This window comes from Hylobates moloch, unplaced genomic scaffold (genome assembly GCF_009828535.3).
Source record: "Hylobates moloch isolate HMO894 unplaced genomic scaffold, HMol_V3 SCAFFOLD_13, whole genome shotgun sequence".
Classification (NCBI taxonomy): domain Eukaryota; kingdom Metazoa; phylum Chordata; class Mammalia; order Primates; family Hylobatidae; genus Hylobates; species Hylobates moloch.
Window position 1 is genome coordinate 49190898 of NW_026652288.1, and position 18501 is coordinate 49209398.

At 41.1% G+C, this 18501-nt stretch overlaps 1 protein-coding gene across 4 annotated transcripts in view; it reads left to right on the plus strand.

The window, feature by feature from the left end:
• LOC116480947 (SAP domain-containing ribonucleoprotein) overlaps window positions 1-18501 on the plus strand; it is an 80625-nt gene that overhangs the window by 27316 nt on the left and 34808 nt on the right. For all 4 annotated transcript variants that reach the window (XR_009209510.1, XR_004251388.3, XM_058427032.1 and 1 more), the window contains 8 exons: window positions 351-450; window positions 3186-3232; window positions 3458-3525; window positions 7982-8033; window positions 9152-9225; window positions 9642-9670; window positions 14383-14408; window positions 15830-15898. Coding sequence is in view for 2 of the 4 variants with exons in the window: in XM_058427032.1 (XP_058283015.1) it covers window positions 351-450; window positions 3186-3232; window positions 3458-3525; window positions 7982-8033; window positions 9152-9225; window positions 9642-9670; window positions 14383-14408; window positions 15830-15898 (465 nt within the window). In the remaining 2 variants the exon portion in view is untranslated. The remainder of the gene's footprint in view (window positions 1-350; window positions 451-3185; window positions 3233-3457; window positions 3526-7981; window positions 8034-9151; window positions 9226-9641; window positions 9671-14382; window positions 14409-15829; window positions 15899-18501) is intronic.

The window sequence follows — 18501 nt, forward strand, 5'->3', positions numbered from 1 at the left end:
TTCTTCCAATATGCTGGCTGCCACAGTGATCTTAAGAAAAAAACCTTTTCCCCCCTCAGAATATTTAGAAATAACTAGAGATTTGTGACAGTAGGTACACAAATAGATGAGGTTTTTTATTAAAGTGTGATGTTTATTCTTCAGCATCTGTTAGGCAGTTCCTCTTGTATATTGAATATTGTTAGAGGAAAATGGATCATCTTTGTGGACCTAGAGCCCTGGTAGAATTAAGGGAAGTAATTTGGGATGGAACTTCGTCTTCTTTTTTTCTTTTCCTTGTGGGAACTACCATTTTATTCACTGGTGTTCATCCTGTTAACTAAGGAAAAGTTTTATTTTTTCCCCCTCAGCTTGCCGAACTAAAGCAAGAATGTCTTGCTCGTGGTTTGGAGACCAAGGGAATAAAGCAAGATCTTATCCACAGACTCCAGGCATATCTTGAAGAACATGGTGAGTACTTTGTGGAGGCAGAGTGATGTGAGTGAGGGGATTTTCAGGCTTTTACACTGAAAAGATTTCTTTTTTTTTTTTTTTTTTAGGTCATTAGTGATGTAAACTCTTAATTAATGGCATCAAGAAAACTCTTTTTTTTTTTTTTTTGAGATGGAGTCTTGCTCTGTCGCCCAGGCTGGAGTGCAGTGACGCAGTTTCAGCCCACTGCAACCTCCATCTCCCGGGTTCAACCAGTTCTCCCTATCTCAGCCTCCCGAGCAGCTGGGATTACAGGCGTGCACCACCACGCCTGGCTGATTTTTGTATTTTTAGTAGAGACGGAGTTTCACCATATTGGTCGGGCTGGTCTAGAACTCCTGACCTCAGGTGATCCACCCACTTCGGCCTCCCAAAGTGCTGGGATTACAGTTGTGAGCCACCACGCCTGGCCATCTTGTACAACCTACATCTTAGGTTGTACAAGTCCTCTCTCTAATTTTTATTTACTTATTCCCTTTTATTTCCATTCCTCATTTCACTTTCTCCCCAACCCATTTAGGCACCCATTCTAATGTGTTTGAATGTATTTTTTTGGTCTTTTTCCTGGTAAGCTATGTAGTGTTGTTTCGTCGAATGTTTTCATTTATATAATTGGTAATTACATAACTGGTCATAGCCTTGCTTTCTCATTTTTTTCACTAAGTATTGTGTTTTTTCTTAAAGATGTGTCCATGTGGAATGTGACTGTGTAGTTATCTAGTCTGTTGATTCTAATTCCTGCATAGCATTCAATGATGGATAACCACACATTTTACTTAATTCACTCGGTGACAGAAAATTTTATTGCCACCAAGCCTCTGCTACTATAAGTGATACTACTTATAGTATACTATATGTATATAATAGTATATAGTATATATTATACTATGGGTTGAGTGTTATGTATTTGAAATGCTTGGGACCAGAAGTGTTTCAGATTTTAGATTTTTTTGGATTTTGGAATATTTGTGTATATATATAATGAGATATCTTGGGGGTGAGATCCAAGCCTAAACACAAAATTCATTTGTTTCTTATCCACATATCTGAAAGTAGTTTTATACAGTATTTAAAATAATTTTGTACATGAAACGAAGTTTTGACTGTGACCCATTGCGTGAGGTTAGGTGTAGGGTTTTCCACTTGTGGTATCATATCAGCCTTCAGAAAGTTTTAGATTTAGGAGCATTTTAGGTTTCGAATTTTCAGATTGGTGATGCTTAACCTGTAGGATATAGTATACTATATCCTATATACTAATAGTATGTAGTATATTATTATGAACTACTTATTTTATGCTCTTATATTCCTGTGAAAGTCTTTTTGGGGTATATGCCCAAGAATGGTATTGCTAATTAATATTCATAAATATATACTTAATGTGACTAAGGAGTCCCAAATTATTTTCCACAATTGCTCTATAGATCTACAGTCTCATTACTAGTACATAAGGCTTCTTGTATCTTCACAAACCTAAACTTGGCACTGTCCTATCAAGTAGCCTAAGTTTTGCTAATTTGTTGGCTGTTTGTGTTCTCCATGAAAAAAGTTTAAACATTTCACAATTCTTTGGGTTTCTTCTTTGCCCATTTTTCTATTGAGGTTCCCATAATTTGCCTGTTGGCTTGCAGGCATTTCTTTTATATTCTAATAACTATTCTTTTGTTGGTTTTAGGCACAAATATCTTCTTTGGCTGTGCGGGGTGGTTCATGCCTGTAACTCAGCACTTTGGGAGGCTAAGATGGTATGATCTCTTGAGGCCTGGAGTTTGAGACCAGTCTGGGCAGCATAGTGAGATCCCATCTCTAAGAAAAATAATAAAATTAGCTGGGTGTGGTGATGTGCACCTGTAGTCCTACCTACTTGGGAGGCTAAGGCAGGAGGATCCCTTGAGCCCAGGAGGGGGAGGCTACAGGGAGCTGTGATTGTGCCACTGCACTTCAGTCTGGGCAACAGAGTAAGACTCTGTCTCAACAAAAACAAATATCTTGTCATTTGTCTTTTAACTTTCTTTGTGCTATCCTTAAGTAGAAGTACTTAGTTTTGAAAAATCTTCAATTTTTCCCCTCTTACTTTTGGTTCTGGGTTGTTTTTCTTTTAAACAAATCTTTCCCCACCACTAAATCTCAAAGATACTTTTCCACATTACTTTTTTTGTTTGTTTATTTTTCAAGACTGGGTCTTGCTCTGTCACCCAGGCTGGAGTGCAGTGACATGATCTCAGCTCACTGCAACCTCTGCCTTCCGGGTTCAAGTAATGTTCCCACTTCAGCCTCCCCAATAGCTAAGACTATAGGCGCACACCCCCACACCCAGCTAATTTTTTTATGTCTTTTGTAAAGACGGAGTTTCACTGTGTTCCCCAAGCTGGTCGCTTGAACTCCTGGGTTCAAACGATCCACCTGCCTCTGCCTCCCAGATTGCTGGGATTACAGAGAGCCATGGTGCCTGGCCCCACATTACTTTTAAAATTAATTCTCTAGTTTGACTTCACATTTAGTTCTTCAGTCCAACTGGAGTTCACATTTGTAATTAATGTTAGGTAGAGATCTGATTTTATCTTCTCCAGATGTAGCAGATTTTATGTGCATCAGTTTCTGCCTTTGCTATTGGATTTTTTGGGGGAAAGCAAAGTGATTATAATTTTAACCTTGGTAAGTGATCAAGATGGTTTTGTAGCAGGGCTTGACCTGAATATTTTAATATTCTTTAGCTGAAGAGGAGGCAAATGAAGAAGATGTACTGGGAGATGAAACAGAGGTGAGTTGGATAGAGTAAGGTTAGTCTCTGGTCTGGTAATGTGCCGCTGCTTTGGCCACATTGCTTTAACATCAGTCATTGGAGGACTTAGATGTAAATTTATTAGGGGAGCATAAGATGGGTATGAAGGTTCTGAGAGACTGGTTTATTTTGGAGTTCTGATGTTCTTCTTTTGATATTTATTTTTTAGATTTATGTTAACCACCTTGTTTGATTTGGTTTTAGGAAGAAGAAACAAAGCCCGTTGAGCTCCCTGTCAAAGAGGAAGAACCCCCTGAAAAAACTGTTGATGTGTAATTATCCCTTTTTTATAATCTGAGTACAGAGCAGCCAGCTCTTTTTTTATTGTGTTTAATGTTTAACTTTATTTACCTCTTACATGTTCCCATTGGCCTTTTCATTTCTGATTAGGTCATTTTTTTGTTTTTTTAGAAGGGACTACAAAGTACTTGGTCCCAGTGAAGCAAAGCAAATTGTCTCTGAGTTATGTAATAGGTAATTAGGACCAGGTGACTTCAAGACCAGACATAGTTTAATTCTCCTAGCCTTTGTTGTTCTTTTGTAGGGTCACCATAATAGATTATTCTGTTACTCTATAGAGAATCTGTACAATTCTGTTTACAGTGTAAAACTGTGTAAACTCCGTTTTTTTTTTTTTTTTTTTTTTTTTTTGAGACAGGATCTCACTCTTGCCCAGACTGGAGTGCAGTGGCGTGATCTCGGCTCACCATAACTTCCGCTTCCCAGGCTTAAGCAATTCTTCTGCCTCAGCGTCCCGAGTAGCTGGGATTATAGGCGTGTGCCACTACTGCCTGACTGAGTTTTGTATTTTTAGGAGAGACAGGGTTTTACCATGTTGGCCAGGCTGGTTTTGAACTCCTGACCTAAAATGATCCACCTGCCTTGGCCTCCCAAAGTGCTGGGATTACAGGTGTGAGCCACCGTGCCCGGCCCATTCTGTTAACTGTTTATAAGAGTTTTGCACTTTTCTGGAAAAGTGTAAAACTGAGGCCAGGCATGGTGGCACATGCTTGTAATCCCAGCACTTTGAGAGGCCAAGGCGGGTGGATCATGAGGTCAGGAGTTCAAGACCAGTCTGGCCAAGATGGTGAAACCCTGTCTCTTCTAAAAATACAAAAATTAGTTGGGCATGGTGGCGTGCACCTGTAATCCAAGCTACTTGGGAGGCTGAGGCAGGAGAATTGCTTGAACCTGGGAGGTGGAGGTTGCAGTGAGCCGAGACTGTGGCACTGCACTCCAGCCTGGGAGCCAGAGCTGTCTCGAAAAAAAAAAAAAAAAAAAGTGTGAAACTCAATATAAGGAGTTTTGTAAGGGAGGAGGGTGTTGGGTAGAGGTTATGTTTCTGAAGTAGCACTCTGTTCTCTCTTGCTTTCTGATTTACAGTGGAGGAGGGGAGGACAAAGTGCTAGAATGGAAAGTAGATCTTGATTTGTTTAAACTATTCCACAAGGGTGATCCTAAACATCTTTAATTTGGAGCTTTTTCCACAAATGTCTGGCCATTTTGTACTATAGTACATTAAGAGCAGTTGAGTCCTAAACTTTGAACATTTTTGTTCCTCATAACTGTGTTAGTGCATTTAATTATAAAAGGCAGTGTATTTATAAGTAAAAAGTCAGTACATAGTGGAGTATATCAATTAAGAATTAAGTAGTTTGTATCCATTCTCAGATCTGACTTCACTGAGGTTTTTAGAACAGTACATACTTTTGGAAGATTTTATATATGGCGTCTGTATGTGTGTATATGTATGTATGTGTACATATAGATACACGTATACACACACTATGCACGTTCTTGTTTTTTTTACATCTGGAAATTTTTAATGTCATTTTCTTATGTAAGTGTTATATGCTAGGCATTGTTCTTAAGAGTTATATGCTAGGCATTGTTCTGAATGTTTTACATATACTTTCATTTTATCCTCAGTAGACCCTGTAAAGTCAGGATAATTATCCTAGGAAGTGGTCTCTTTTTTGTTTGGCTTGTTATTATGGGAAATTACAAGTATATACAAAAGTTTGACTAGTATAATAGACTCTCATCTACCTATCACCCAGATTTACTAGTTATCAACTTATAACCTTGTTCTTTCTAGCATTTAATAGTATTCCATTCTATGCATAAACAGTAATTTATTTCACCAGTCTTCTCTTGATGGACATTTAGATTATTCATAAAAAAAATATAGTTCTGCGTGTCCTTTTCTAATTATTTATACTCACAAGTATACCCATAGGGTAAATTCCTAGCAGTGGATTTGCTGCATCACAGAGGATGTACATTTAACATCTTGATAGATTTTTGTCAAATATCCCTTTATTTATTTATTTTTGAGACAGGGACTCACTCCGTTGTCCAGGCTGGAGTGCAGTGGCACAATCCTGGCTCACTGCAACCTCCATTTCTCGGCTCAAGCAGTCCTCCAGCTTCAGCCTCCCAAGTAGCTAGGACTACAGGCACGAGCCACTACACCTGGCTCTTTTTTTGTATTTTTTGTAGAGATGGGGTTTCGCCGTGTTTGCCAGGCTGGTCTCAAACTCCTGAGCTCAAAGCGATCCACCTGCCTTGGCCTCCCAAAGTGCTGGGATTACAGGTGTGAGCCACCATGCCCAGCCTATCAAATACTACTTTCTAAAGCCATTTAGTTTTCTTTCCATCATAAGATGTTTATGATTAGATATAGTGCCTTGAAAAAATGACTTTGTGAGATAGCTTTAAAATAGAAATGTTATGGGGATTTCTGGAACAAGAAAGAAGATCAAGTGAATACCATAATTGGCTTGCGTGGGTTAAAAAATGGAGGTTTGAAAGTTTGAAGTTCATTATTCATAGAATATTTAAAATGTGCATTCTGTTCAGGAGGCTTTAATTCTATTAATGAATTTTGAAACAAGGAAATTGAAGTGGGTGGGGTGATCATTTTGATTTTTAGAGGACAGTTGTGGTTAGACTGAAGTATGTACAAAAAGATTCTGGGTCTCTGTATTTCAGGGAATGTTGTTTATGTGATTGGGTAGGAGAGAAATTTCTCAGTGAAGAGTGGAAATTTCCCATGCATCCCAGAATTTGATGTTTATTTATTGCGCTTGAGTTTAGTTGCCTACGGGAACTGTAATAGAATGGAAGGAAACTTCCCTTCTGGGGTTCCCTTTCTGCCATGAGGTGCACTGCATTGACTGTGCTTCAGAATAGGAATGGGGAGGAAGTCATTACATTGGGGTTGATGGAGAGCACTGCTTTCTTGATGGCACTGGATTTCAAGTAAGACGTTAAACTTTGGCCTTTTGTGCCTAAATTATAAGACAAGGTTAGGGAAGGATGGCAAGAAAATGGGAAGTGTTTAGAAATTTCTTTAAACATCAGAATAGCCAGGGCTAGTTTAGATTCCTTGACTATTTAAAAGGAGATCCCCTTCTTCATCTTTGGCCTGAAGTTCTCCAAAAATATACCTGTTTCTAGTTTGATTCCCCACCCCCAACCAGCTAAAGCAGTTACATATTGTAGGACTTCGTTATGGTCAGCAGGGGGCGCCCATTGCTTGTCTTCAGTCCAGGGATTTCCAATAAAAGGGTGGAAGAGAGTAAGTTCTTATTCCAGAATTGCTTCCTCTGAAAATGTCATTAAACCATTACTACCTTTCAGGGCATCAAATGGGAAAAGTGTCCGGGATATTGGAACAAAAGCTGCCCATGTCTCTAAATGAGGGACCTTAATGAGACTGGTTATGACCCACAGTTTTATGGGAGTTGTTTGGTGGAGGGTTAATGCCCTTCCATTTATCGTGGGTACTTCCGAACTTTGTCTCCCGCCCCTGTGGTCCCCCCTCTTTTGTTTTCTCCTAAACCTTTGACCAGTAACTTACCATGTTTTCCTAATTCAAACTCCCCTTAGACTTTTTTCTTCCTACCTTCTTTGGCATTTTTATTTGTTTCACTTTGACTGTTCCAGCTAGAGCTACATTCCCCATGGGAAAAATAAGGGGTTTTTAAAAGAAGGAAACCATACCTTGTAGAGTACTTATTAATTGTTGTGATGAACATTGGGAGCTGGTACTTAAAGGAGGATTGGAGGGTTACTCATTAGTTCAAAAGTAAATTAAAGGCTGGGCTCAGTGGCTGACGCCTGTAATTCCAGCACTTTGGGAGGCCGAGGCGGATGGATCACTTGAGGCCAGGAGTTCGTGACTAGCCTGGCCAACATGGTGAAACCCTATCTCTACTAAAAATACAAAAATTAGCTGTGCATGGTGGCAGGCGCCTGTAATTTCAGCTACTCAGGAGGTTGAGGCAGGAGAATCTCTTGAACCCAGGAAGTGGAGGTTGCAGTGAGCCGAGATCGCGCCATTACACTCCAGCCTGGGCGACAAGAGCAAAACTCCGTCTCAGAAAAAAAAGTAAATTAAAAAGTTCCTAAAAGCAAATGAGATGGTTTCTGGTGTCCTTTGAGTGTTTCCCTTCAGCCCAGTATATTTAACCAGACTTCTTTGCTTATTTCTTTATTATACTTTAGCTAAAGAAGCTTAGTTTGTTATTTGAACGCTTTCCTCTCAATAGATGACAGTTAAAGGAACCAAAGCTCTAGTAGACTTCATGTTTCTTTGGCTTAAGGGGTGGCAGACAGATAATAGGGCAGAGAACGGTGACTCAGGTGAATTCTTACACATTTCTGAGATTGTGGTTTAGAATATCAGTTTTCTCATTTTAAAAAAATCTCTTTCTTTTCTAGGGCAGCAGAGAAGAAAGTGGTGAAAATTACATCTGAAATACCACAGACTGAGGTAGGTATTCTGCTCCCTAGTAGAACAGTCTCTACATTTCTCTCTCCCTCTTACCCTTTATTATATCTGCATCATCCTCTAAAATTTATTCACAGGCAGATAATCAGTATTGGCAGATTTTGGTGTTGAAACGTTTCACTGCCAACTACTCTTTGGAAAATATTTGGCTGGCATAGGGGTAGTCATTCTTGAAGCTGTAGTCTTTTTATATGTAATACTATGGTCTAACAGTGACTCTCTTTGAGATGTTTTCAAACCTGGGATTAGATTTAGGAGGATTGTACCTTGAAAATGTATTGGTAGATGTGACTCTTATGTTGCTACTGGCCAGTAGCTGAGATTGAAATTTCTCTGGTTTCTGTGGTACAGGACTGAAACCAGGTTCCAGTTGAGATCTTGTGTTCAGTATCATACTTGCAAAGTAGAGAATTATTAAACTCTTTTAGAATGACATAAAACAATGCTACTTCATTTCTAACTGAAAGAATACCATTGGTGTTGGAACCAAGCTATTCCTTTGATCACTTTTCAAAGGTCAGCCAAACATAGTTTTTGATTTCTTGGCTTCATGTATAATGTAAGTTTTACTTTATTTCTCCCTTTTGTTTTTGAGGGCATCTAATAATAGTCTTTTTTTGTTTGCTTTCTGGTAAGGGCCGTTAAGTCCTAGCATGGACACAACCTGATATCTTCTAGGATTGTCAGTATTTTCAGTTTAGACCCTAAGAAATTACTTCTGATGTTTTTAAGATACCTACCTTTGGCTGGGCCGGGTGGCTCACGCTTGTAATCCCAGCAGTTTAGGAGGCTGAGGTGGGCAGTTCACTTGAGGCCAGGAGTTCAAGATCAGCCTGGACATCATGGTGAAATCTCATTTCTACTAAGAGCACAAAAGTTAGCTGGGCACAGTGGCACAGTCCTGTAATCCCAGCTACTCGGGAGGCTGAGCCATGAGAATCGCTTGAACCCAGGAGGCTGAGGTTGCAGTGAGCTGAGATCATGCCACTGCACTCCAGCCTGGGGGACAGAGTGAGACTCTTTTTAAGATACCTACCTCTGACTGACTTTCTTAAACCATAAATTGACTTTTTTTCTTCCTTTTGTCTATTTTTACTTAGAGAATGCAGAAGAGGGCTGAACGATTCAATGTACCTGTGAGCTTGGAGAGTAAGAAAGCTGCTCGGGCAGCTAGGTGAGTGTCCCCAGCCTTTTGGGCTTCCGATAGGGGTGTTGTAAAGGTGAAGATGTGTGATCCTAGCTTTTAGATGTAATTGTTGATTTTAAGTAGAATAGAGGCTTGCTGAAGGATATGAACACTTTTTTGACCCTATTCAGAACATGTCTACTGATTTGGTTATAGTTGCTATAAATTGATCTTTATTGAGAAGGGTTTTTGTAACAGTTAAAGCCAGGAACTGACTACTACTAATTCTGATAAGGCTTCCTTTTAGCTTAATTTCTGAACCTCTTTCATGGGGTTGTTAGAATTAGCTAATGATTGCAAGGCTTGAGATCACAAGCAAGAAGTGTCATGTATACTTGACACGGAGACAGACAACGAGGAGTGTGAACAGCTTCCTAAAATTTAGTTTGTTCTTCCTTCTTCAGGTTTGGGATTTCTTCAGTTCCAACAAAAGGTAAGAGTACAGAGATACTTTTGAGAAAGTTATCTTTTTATTCTTTTTTTTCTGGTATAACAGGTTTCATTTCTCCAAAATAAGGTAAATTTGCTAGCTGTAGAAACTCTTTAAGAGATTGTAACATTCATCTCCTGCTTTAGGTAAAATTATACTTAGGCCTTCCTGGGCAATTAAGAGAGATACTAAATGTTATGAGAGGATAGGAAATGCCAACATTTGTCTTTCTTTTCTTGAACATCTTCAAAGAAGTTTCTCTAGTACTTTGCTTTCTTATTCTAGGGTCCCAACTGCATAAAATTATTGCATACTATCCAGTGTTATACTGGCTATTATAACTGATAAAAGGGAAAAGAATATCTTCTACCTTAACAGTTTTACTTCTAGGAACGTATAAGGAAATAGTCTTGAATGTGCATAAAGACAGCCTCAGGGATTATCACAGCATTATTTATAGTGATCTTTTTTTTTTTTTTTTTTGAGACGGAGTCTCGCTGTGTCGCCCAGGCTGGAGTGCAGTGGCGCGATCTCGGCTCACTGCAAGCTCCGCCTCCCGGGTTCACGCCATTCTCCTGCCTCAGCCTCCGGAGTAGCTGGGACTACAGGCGCCTGCCACCGCGCCCGGCTAATTTTTTGTATTTTTAGTAGAGATGGGGTTTCACCGTGGTCTCGATCTCCTGACCTCGTGATCCACCCGCCTCGGCCTCCCAAAGTGCTGGGATTACAGGCGTGAGCCACCGCGCCCGGCCTTTTATTTATAGTGATCAATAACTGGAAACAACCAACTGTACAACAGAGAATTGGTTATTAAATGTGTGCCATGGTATAGCAGACTATACTGTGCTGAAATAATATTGAAAGATATTTATCAGAGATATTAATGAAAAGAGTTAAAAAATTATATTAACAGTATGTTCCTATTTTAGTCACATAAGAGTGCATGTATAGATAGGAAAGAAGATTGGAAGGATATATAGTAGACACTTCAACAGCAAGGTTTGAACTGCACAGGTCCACTTATACGTGGATTTTTTTTTTTTCAATAAATACTGTTTGCCCTCTGTATCTGAGGGTTCATCATAACCAAATGCAGTTCAGAAATACAGTATTTTTGGGATGTGAAACCTGCAGATATGGAGGAGCAGCTTATATCTGCTATAGGAGTTGAGCGTGGTGGATTTTGGTATCAGCTGGAGGGGTGGGTTTGGATCCAGTCCTTTGAGGAAATGGAGGGACGACTGTATTCTAAATTGTTAATACTCGTTATCTCTAGTTGGTGGAATTTTGAATGATTTATTTCTTTTTGCTTGTCTGTGTTTTTAAAATCCATACAATGAATATGTATCACTTTTGTAATGAATTAGAGGAAATTTATTTTTATTTTTTTTTATTTTTATTTTTTTTGAGACGGGGTCTCACTCTTTCTCCCAGGCTGGAGTGCAGTGGCGCAATCTCGGCTCACTGCAAGCTCCGCCTCCCGGGTTCACGCCATTCTCCTGCCTCAGCCTCTCCGAGTAGCTGGGACTACAGGCGCCCGCCACCACGTGGCCCGGCTAATTTTTTTGTGTTTTTAGTAGAGACGGGGTTTCACCGTGGTCTCGATCTCCTGACCTCGTGATCCGCCCACCTCGGCCTCCCAAAGTGCTGGGATTACAAGCGTGAGCCACCGCGCCTGGCCTAGAGGAAATTATTACTATTTTTTGAGACGCAGTCTTGCTTTGTCACCCATGCTGGAGTGCAGGGACGCGATCTGGTTCACTGCAACCTCTGCCTCCCGGGTTCAAGCTATTTTCCTGCCTCAGCCTCCCGAGTAGCTGGGATCACAGGTGCGTGACACCACACCCAGCTAATTTTTGTATTTTTAGTAGAGACAGGTTTCACTGTGTTGGCCAGGCTGGTTTGAACTCCTAACCTCAAGTGATCCACTCACCTCTGCCTCCTAAAATGGTGGGATTACAGGTGTGCCGAGCCTGAAATAGTTATTATTTTTTTTATTTTTATTTTATTTTTTTTTTTTTGAGACGGAGTTTTGCTCTGTCTCCCAGGCTGGAGTGCAGTGGCGCGATCTCGGCTCACTGCAAGCTCCGCCTCCCGGGTTCACGCCATTCTCCTGCCTCAGCCTCCCGAGTAGCTGGGATTACAGGCGCCCGCCACTGCGCCCGGCTAATTTTTTGTATTTTTAGTAGAGACGGGGTTTCACCGTGTTAGCCAGGATGATCTCGATCTCCTGACCTCGTGATCCACCCGCCTCGGCCTCCCAAAGTGCTGGGATTACAGGCGTGAGCCACTGCGCCCGGCCGAAATAGTTATTATTTTTAAGAAACGGCTGGGTGTAGTGGCTCACGCCTGTAATCCCAGCACTTTGGGATGCCAAGCTGGGAGGATCAGTTGAACCCAGGAGTTGGAAACTAGCTTGGGAAAAAAAGTGACACCTTGTTTCTTCAAAAAATTAAAAAATTAGCTAGACATGGTGGCAGGCGTCTGTAGTCCCAGCTACTTGGGACGCTGGGGTGGGAGTATCTCTTAAGCCTGGGAGGTCAAGGCTGGCAGTGAGTGTGATCTTGCCATGACACTCTAGCCTGGGTGACAGAGCAAGATCCTGTCTCAAAATTTAAAAAAAAGGACAGGCTGGGCACGGTGGTTCACACCTGTAATCCCAGCACTTTGGGAGGCCAAGGCAGGTGGATCGCTTAAGGTCAGGAGTTTGAGACCAGCCTGGCCAACATGGCGAACCCTTCTCTACTAAAAATAAAAAATAAAAAAAAATTAGCCGGGCGTGGTGTTGCGCACCTGTAATTTCAGCTACTTGGGAGGCTGAGGCAGAAGTGCTTGAACGTGGGAAGCGGAGCTTGCAGTGAGCGGAGATCGCTCCACTGCACTCCAGCCTGGGGGACAGAATGAGACTCTTGTCTCAAAAAAAAACACAAAAAGAACATAGCCCCTTTTCTCAGGAACTTAAAATTTAAATGTAGTCTCCTAATTCAATCCAGTTTTCCCTGTGACTCGTCAGTAGTTTTAAGTAAGAAAATGTCCCCCAGAGATCTTCTTGTAGTGTTTTGCTGTGCTTTTAAAAAGAGAGAAAAATTCTGGCCACTATCACTAAGTGTTTTAGAAAAAAATAATTTTTTTCTGGCTCTTAGTTATATCAAGAGAGAGATAATTGGTGAAGATACAACAGAAATTATAGAACGTGGTGCTTTTTTATTTTTTTTTTAAGAGAAGGGTTTCACTGTATTGCCCAGGCTGGACTTGAGCTCCTGGGCTCAAGCAATCCTCCCTCAGCCTCCTGAGTAACTGGGACTACAGGTGCATGGCTAAAATGCTATTTGAAGAAAGATAATAGTTAAAATTAATAGTCTGCAAAGGGAACCTGAAAAAAATACAGTTTCGATGTTACTCATAATTCTGACATCTTAGAACTATAGAGTAACTCTAAAATAACGGAATTTGGGAACATTTAAAAGGAAGCATTGTTTTTTGAATGAAATCCTGAAAAGTTTGAAGTAAATAATTATTGGCTAGGTTCTTGGTGATAATTTCAGGACAGAAAATTGGCCTTAAGGAGCCATAATTTCTTTTTTTTTTTTTTTTTTTTTTTTGATATGGAGTCTTGCTCTGTCGCCCTGGTGCAGCGACGCCATCTCAGCTCACTGCAGCCTCTGCCTTCTGGGTTCAAGCAATTCTCCTGTCTCAGCCTCCCGAGTAGCTGGGACTACAGGCACATGCCACCACACCTGGCTAATTTTTGTATTTGTAGTAGAGGTGGGATTTCACCGTATTGGTCAGGCTGGTCTAGAAGTCCTGACCTCAGGTGATCCACCTGCCTTGGCCTCCGAAAGTGCTGGGATTACAGGCGTAAGCCACCACACCCGGCCAGGAGCCATAATTTCAACTCATGATAGTAGTTCTTGTTTGTCCAGATGGGATCTCTTTTTTTAACAGCTTTACTGAGATGCAGTTTATGTAACATACAGTTCATCCATTTAAAGGTATATAATTCGTTATTTCATAGTATATTCACAGGGTTGTGCAGCCATCATCACCGTGTTTATCACCCCAAAAAGAAACTCTGTGCCTATTAGTAGATATCCTCCATTACCTCTCCCTGCCCAGCCCTAAGCAGCCACTGAGGTTTTTTACTCCATGGAAATTTGCCTTCATATGAATGAATTCGTATAGTACGTATAGTATATTGTCTTTTGTGACTGAATTCTTTCACTTAGCATAGTTTTCAAGGTTCATTCATGTTGTAGCATGTATCTCTATTCATTTTTATTGTTTAATAATATTCCATTATACGGATATACCATACTTGATTTAGCCAGTCATCCGTTGATGGGTGTTTTTCTTTAACTTTTTGTCTAATATGCATAATGCTGCTGTGAACGTTTATGTACAAGTTTTTGTGTAATTATATGTTTTCATTTTCTCTTGGCTGTATAGCTAGCAGTGGAATTGTGGGATCATACGTAACTGTATTTATCTTTTGAGGAACTGCCAAATTGTTTTCCAAAGCAACTGTACCATTTTATGTTCCTGCTAGCAATTAATGCAGACATGATCGCTAGATGCAATTTCTGCCTTTTCTTTGTCATCATAGGATAAAGGATGTGTGTCCCGTATACTGTTTTTACGTTGCCTAATTTGACTTGAAGACTGTCAGCTTTTATGACTTTTAAAAATATTAAATAAAACTTTATTTACTTCCTTAGGTCTGTCATCTGATAACAAACCTATGGTAAGGAATCTTTTTTTATTTCTTACACACCCAGATCTTAATTCTATATAGCTAACTTTAGAGACTCCTCCTCCCCAGATTAGCGGAAACTCTGAGAACATTAATTTGTTGACTGTTTTCAGTACAATATTGTATGTCTTGAATTTAAAAAATTGTTGGAGATACTGAGAGGTCAGGAAAATTGTCACATGTTCAATTACTGCAGACGTCTTCCTTCCTACCGCTCTTTTTGAAAGTAAGAATGGATTTTGTTAGCCATGTATGTAACTTTGTTTTATGGTACTGGAGGCCTTGTCCAATGGCCTTAGATAATGTCTAGTTCATAATTACCACAAGAGAATCTATGGAAGCAATTTAGGAGTTCTGTTTGTAGATAGTGCTTTTTTTTTTTTTTTTTAAATACTATCCATGAAATGTGAAATCAGAGTAAAGAATGGTAGAATAAAATGGCCTTCTGGACCATTGTGACTAGTCAGCGTATTTAAAAAGTTGTAACGAATGCTGTGGTGAAATAGAATCAGCTTTATGAAATCCTGCTTTAGGGGTTGCTGTTTAATATTGTTAAGTGAAGGTTTAATATTATTAATGAAAATTTCCTAAATATTCTTTTTTTTTTTTTTTGAAGCGGAGTTTCATTCTTGTTGCCCAGGCTGGAGTGCAATGGTGCGATCTCAGCTTACTGCAACCTCCACCTCATGGGCTCAAGGAATTCTCCTGCCTCAGTCTCCCAAGCAGGTGGGATTACAGGTGCCCGCCACCATGCCTGGCTAATTTTTGTATTTTTAGTAGAGACGGGGTTTCACCATCTTGGCCAGGCTGGTCTTGGACTCCTGACCTCAGGTGATCCACCTGCCTCGGCCTCCCAAACTTCTAGGATTATAGGCATGAGCCACTGCTCCTGGCCCTAAATAATTCTTACAATAGTAACAAGTCCATGTACCAAGGTTTCCAAGAAAGAGGGGGGAAGAGAATCGAGTTGGGTAGTAGTTATAGATTGTCTTCCGAAAAAGGTGCCTCTGTGATAGTTTCTCTTTTTTTGGAGATAGAGTTAAGAAATACTTGCAGAGACCATATGAGAATTAATGATTTTGGATTGTGAATGGTAGACTTGTTTGGAGGTAATGATTTAGACATGTGTTTGCATTCTCCAGCAGTGTTTGGCTTCCCTTGATCTTAAGCCTTCCTTAGGCTCTTGACACCTGTGATAAATGCAGGAGGCAGGGCTGAATCTTTCACTGCATTCCAGAGGAGGCCATAATCAGTGGACTGGATGGTTGCTGCTTAGTTTTCTTATTTTGCTCATAGGGTATCTTTAATGTTATAGGCTTATTTGAACTCTTAGCTTCAGACTACAGTTTCTGCATTTTTTGTTTTCCGTTTTGATTTTTTAAAACTATGTTCTTTCCCCTGTGCTTTTGTAGGTTAACTTGGATAAGCTGAAGGAAAGAGCTCAAAGATTTGGTTTGAATGTCTCTTCAATCTCCAGAAAGGTAACGTAGGTTCGATGGAAGTAATGTTTTTGTGACACTAGAGCAGCTTATGGAAACTACATAGGCTGGAAATGACTTTCCTGAGAATGTAGCTGGCTACAAAGCATTTCATTTCACATACTTGTTTGACTGTCACCTCCTCTCGCTGACTCTTGATTATGTTACAGGAATTGTTTCACAAGCTGATTGTTTTTTCCCGTGGATTGTTTTCATAGCTCTCACCCAGGCTGCTAGAGCATGGTCTACATTTCTTTTCTTTCTTTCTTTTTTTTTCTTTGAGACAAGGTCATTCTGTTGCCCAGGCTTAGAGTGCAGTGGTGCGATCACGGCTCACTGCATGCTTGACCTCCCTGGGCTCAGGTGATCCTCCCACCTCAGCCTCTCTTGTAGCTAAAACTACAGGCACGTGCCACCATGCCCAGCTAATTTTTTTCAATTTTTGGTAGAGACGGGATTTTGCTCTGTTACCCAAGCTGGTCTCAAACTCCTGGGCCTAAGGGATCCACCCACTTCTGCCTCCCAGAGTGCTGGGATTACAGCGTGAGCCACTGCACCCAGCCTGAGTATGGTCTATATTTCTGTTGGTTAAGATGTTAAATTCAGTGATGTTAAAACTTATTACATCTACTTTAACTTTGATAATAGGCATAATGGGAATTAACTAATCAGGAGAGACAGTCTTGTCTTTAGGTCAAAAGTACTTAGAAATAAAACTTGGAGGATTGGTGGAACAAAAATAAAAAAGTTAATTCATTCTTTATGCCCCTCAGCTAACTGATTATTATTTAGTTTATTAAGCAAGATGACCTTGTTTACTTCATGCTGTGTGGGGTGATTGGTTCCCCAGGGCATAGTTGCCTTGGTAGTTTTGCTAGGCACATTGGGGAAAATGATAAGCATTTTTCTATTTGCCTAGAGCAGGTGGTCTCTTAATCTTTGTTGTTTAGAACAGGAACATGTTTCTTGGTTGTCAAAGTGGTGGCAGGGTATTTGAAACCAGAAAAACCATCATTTAAGAAAAAATTTGGGCCGGTGCGGTGGCTCACGCCTGTAATCCCAACACTTTGGGAGGCGGAGATGTGCGGATCACGAGGTCAGGAGATCGAGACCATCCTGGCTAACACGGTGAAACCCCATCTCTACTAAAAATACACAAAAATTAGCCGGGCGTGGTGGCGGGCACCTGTAGTCCCAGCTACTCGGGAGGCTGAGGCAGGAGAATGGCGTGAACCCGGGAGGCGGGGCTTGCAGTGAGCCGAGATTGCGCCACTGCACTCCAGCCTGGGCGACAGAGCGAGACTCCATCTCAAGAAAAAAAAAAGAAAAAAATTGGTTGGGCATGGTGGCTCACGCCTGTAATCCCAGCACTTTGGGAGGCTGAGGTGGGCAGATCACCTGAGGTCAGGAGTTCGAGACCAGCCCAGCCAACATGGTGAAACCCTGTTTCTACTATAACTACAAAAATTAGCCGGGCATGGTGGTACATGCCTGTAATCCCAGCTACTTGGGAGGCTGAGGCGGGAGAATCACTTGAACCCGGAAGGCAGAGGTTGTAGTGAGCCGAGATTGCGCTACTTTACTCTAGCCTGGGCAACAAAGTGAGATTCTGTCTCAAAAAAAGAAAAACATCAGTATTTCCAGCTCAGCATAAAAGTGTTCAGCTCTCTAGAAAGCCATTGGAAGAAACTTACCTGACATTGGTTATATATTTTGCTTAGGAAAAAACTAAACACTAAAAGTAATCATTATTGTGCCACTGTGGAACACTTGTGCACAACTTTGTTCCATCTTTCTTCCATTTAGGTTAACTTTTTTTTTTTTTTTAAATCATTTTTGAGACAAGTTCTCACTCTGATACCCAGGCTGCAGTGCAGTAGCATCATCACAACTCATTGCAGCCTCCATTTCCCAGGCTCAAGCAAGCCTCCCACCTCAGCCTCCTGAGTAGGTGGGACCACAGATATGTGCCACCATGCCTGGCCAGTTTTTTGAATTTTTTTTTTAGAGATGAGGTCTCCCTGTGTTGCCCAGCTGGTCTCAAACTCCTGGCCTCACGCCATCCTCCTGTGTCGGCCTCCCAAAGTGCTGGACTATAGGTGTGAGCCACTGTGCCTGGCCTGGGTTATCATTTTTTATATTAACCAGAAATACAGCATCAGGTCCGTGTGCCTAGCATGATGCTGAGACCATTGGTGCTCAGTGGGAATACTTGCTCATTTTTGTGAAGTAAGAAAAAATTTGGAGTTGAGAGGCAGAGTATGTGATTCTTAAGCCACATGCACTTTAATTGGGAAGGGCTGTTACAAACCAAAGGTCATGACTGGGCACGGTGGCTCACACCTGTAATCCCAGCACTTTGGAGGCTGAGGCGGGTGGATCACGAGGTCAGGAGTTAAAGACCAGCCTGGACAAGATGGTGAAACCCCATCTCTTCTAAAAATACAAAAAATTAGCCAGGCGCGGTGGCAGGTGCCTGTAATCCCAGCTACTTGGGAGGCTGAGGCAGGAGAATCGCTTGAACTTGGAGGGCAGAGGCTGCGGTGAGCCGAGATTGCACCACTGTACTCCAGCCTGGGCGACAGAGTGAGACTTCATCTCAAAAC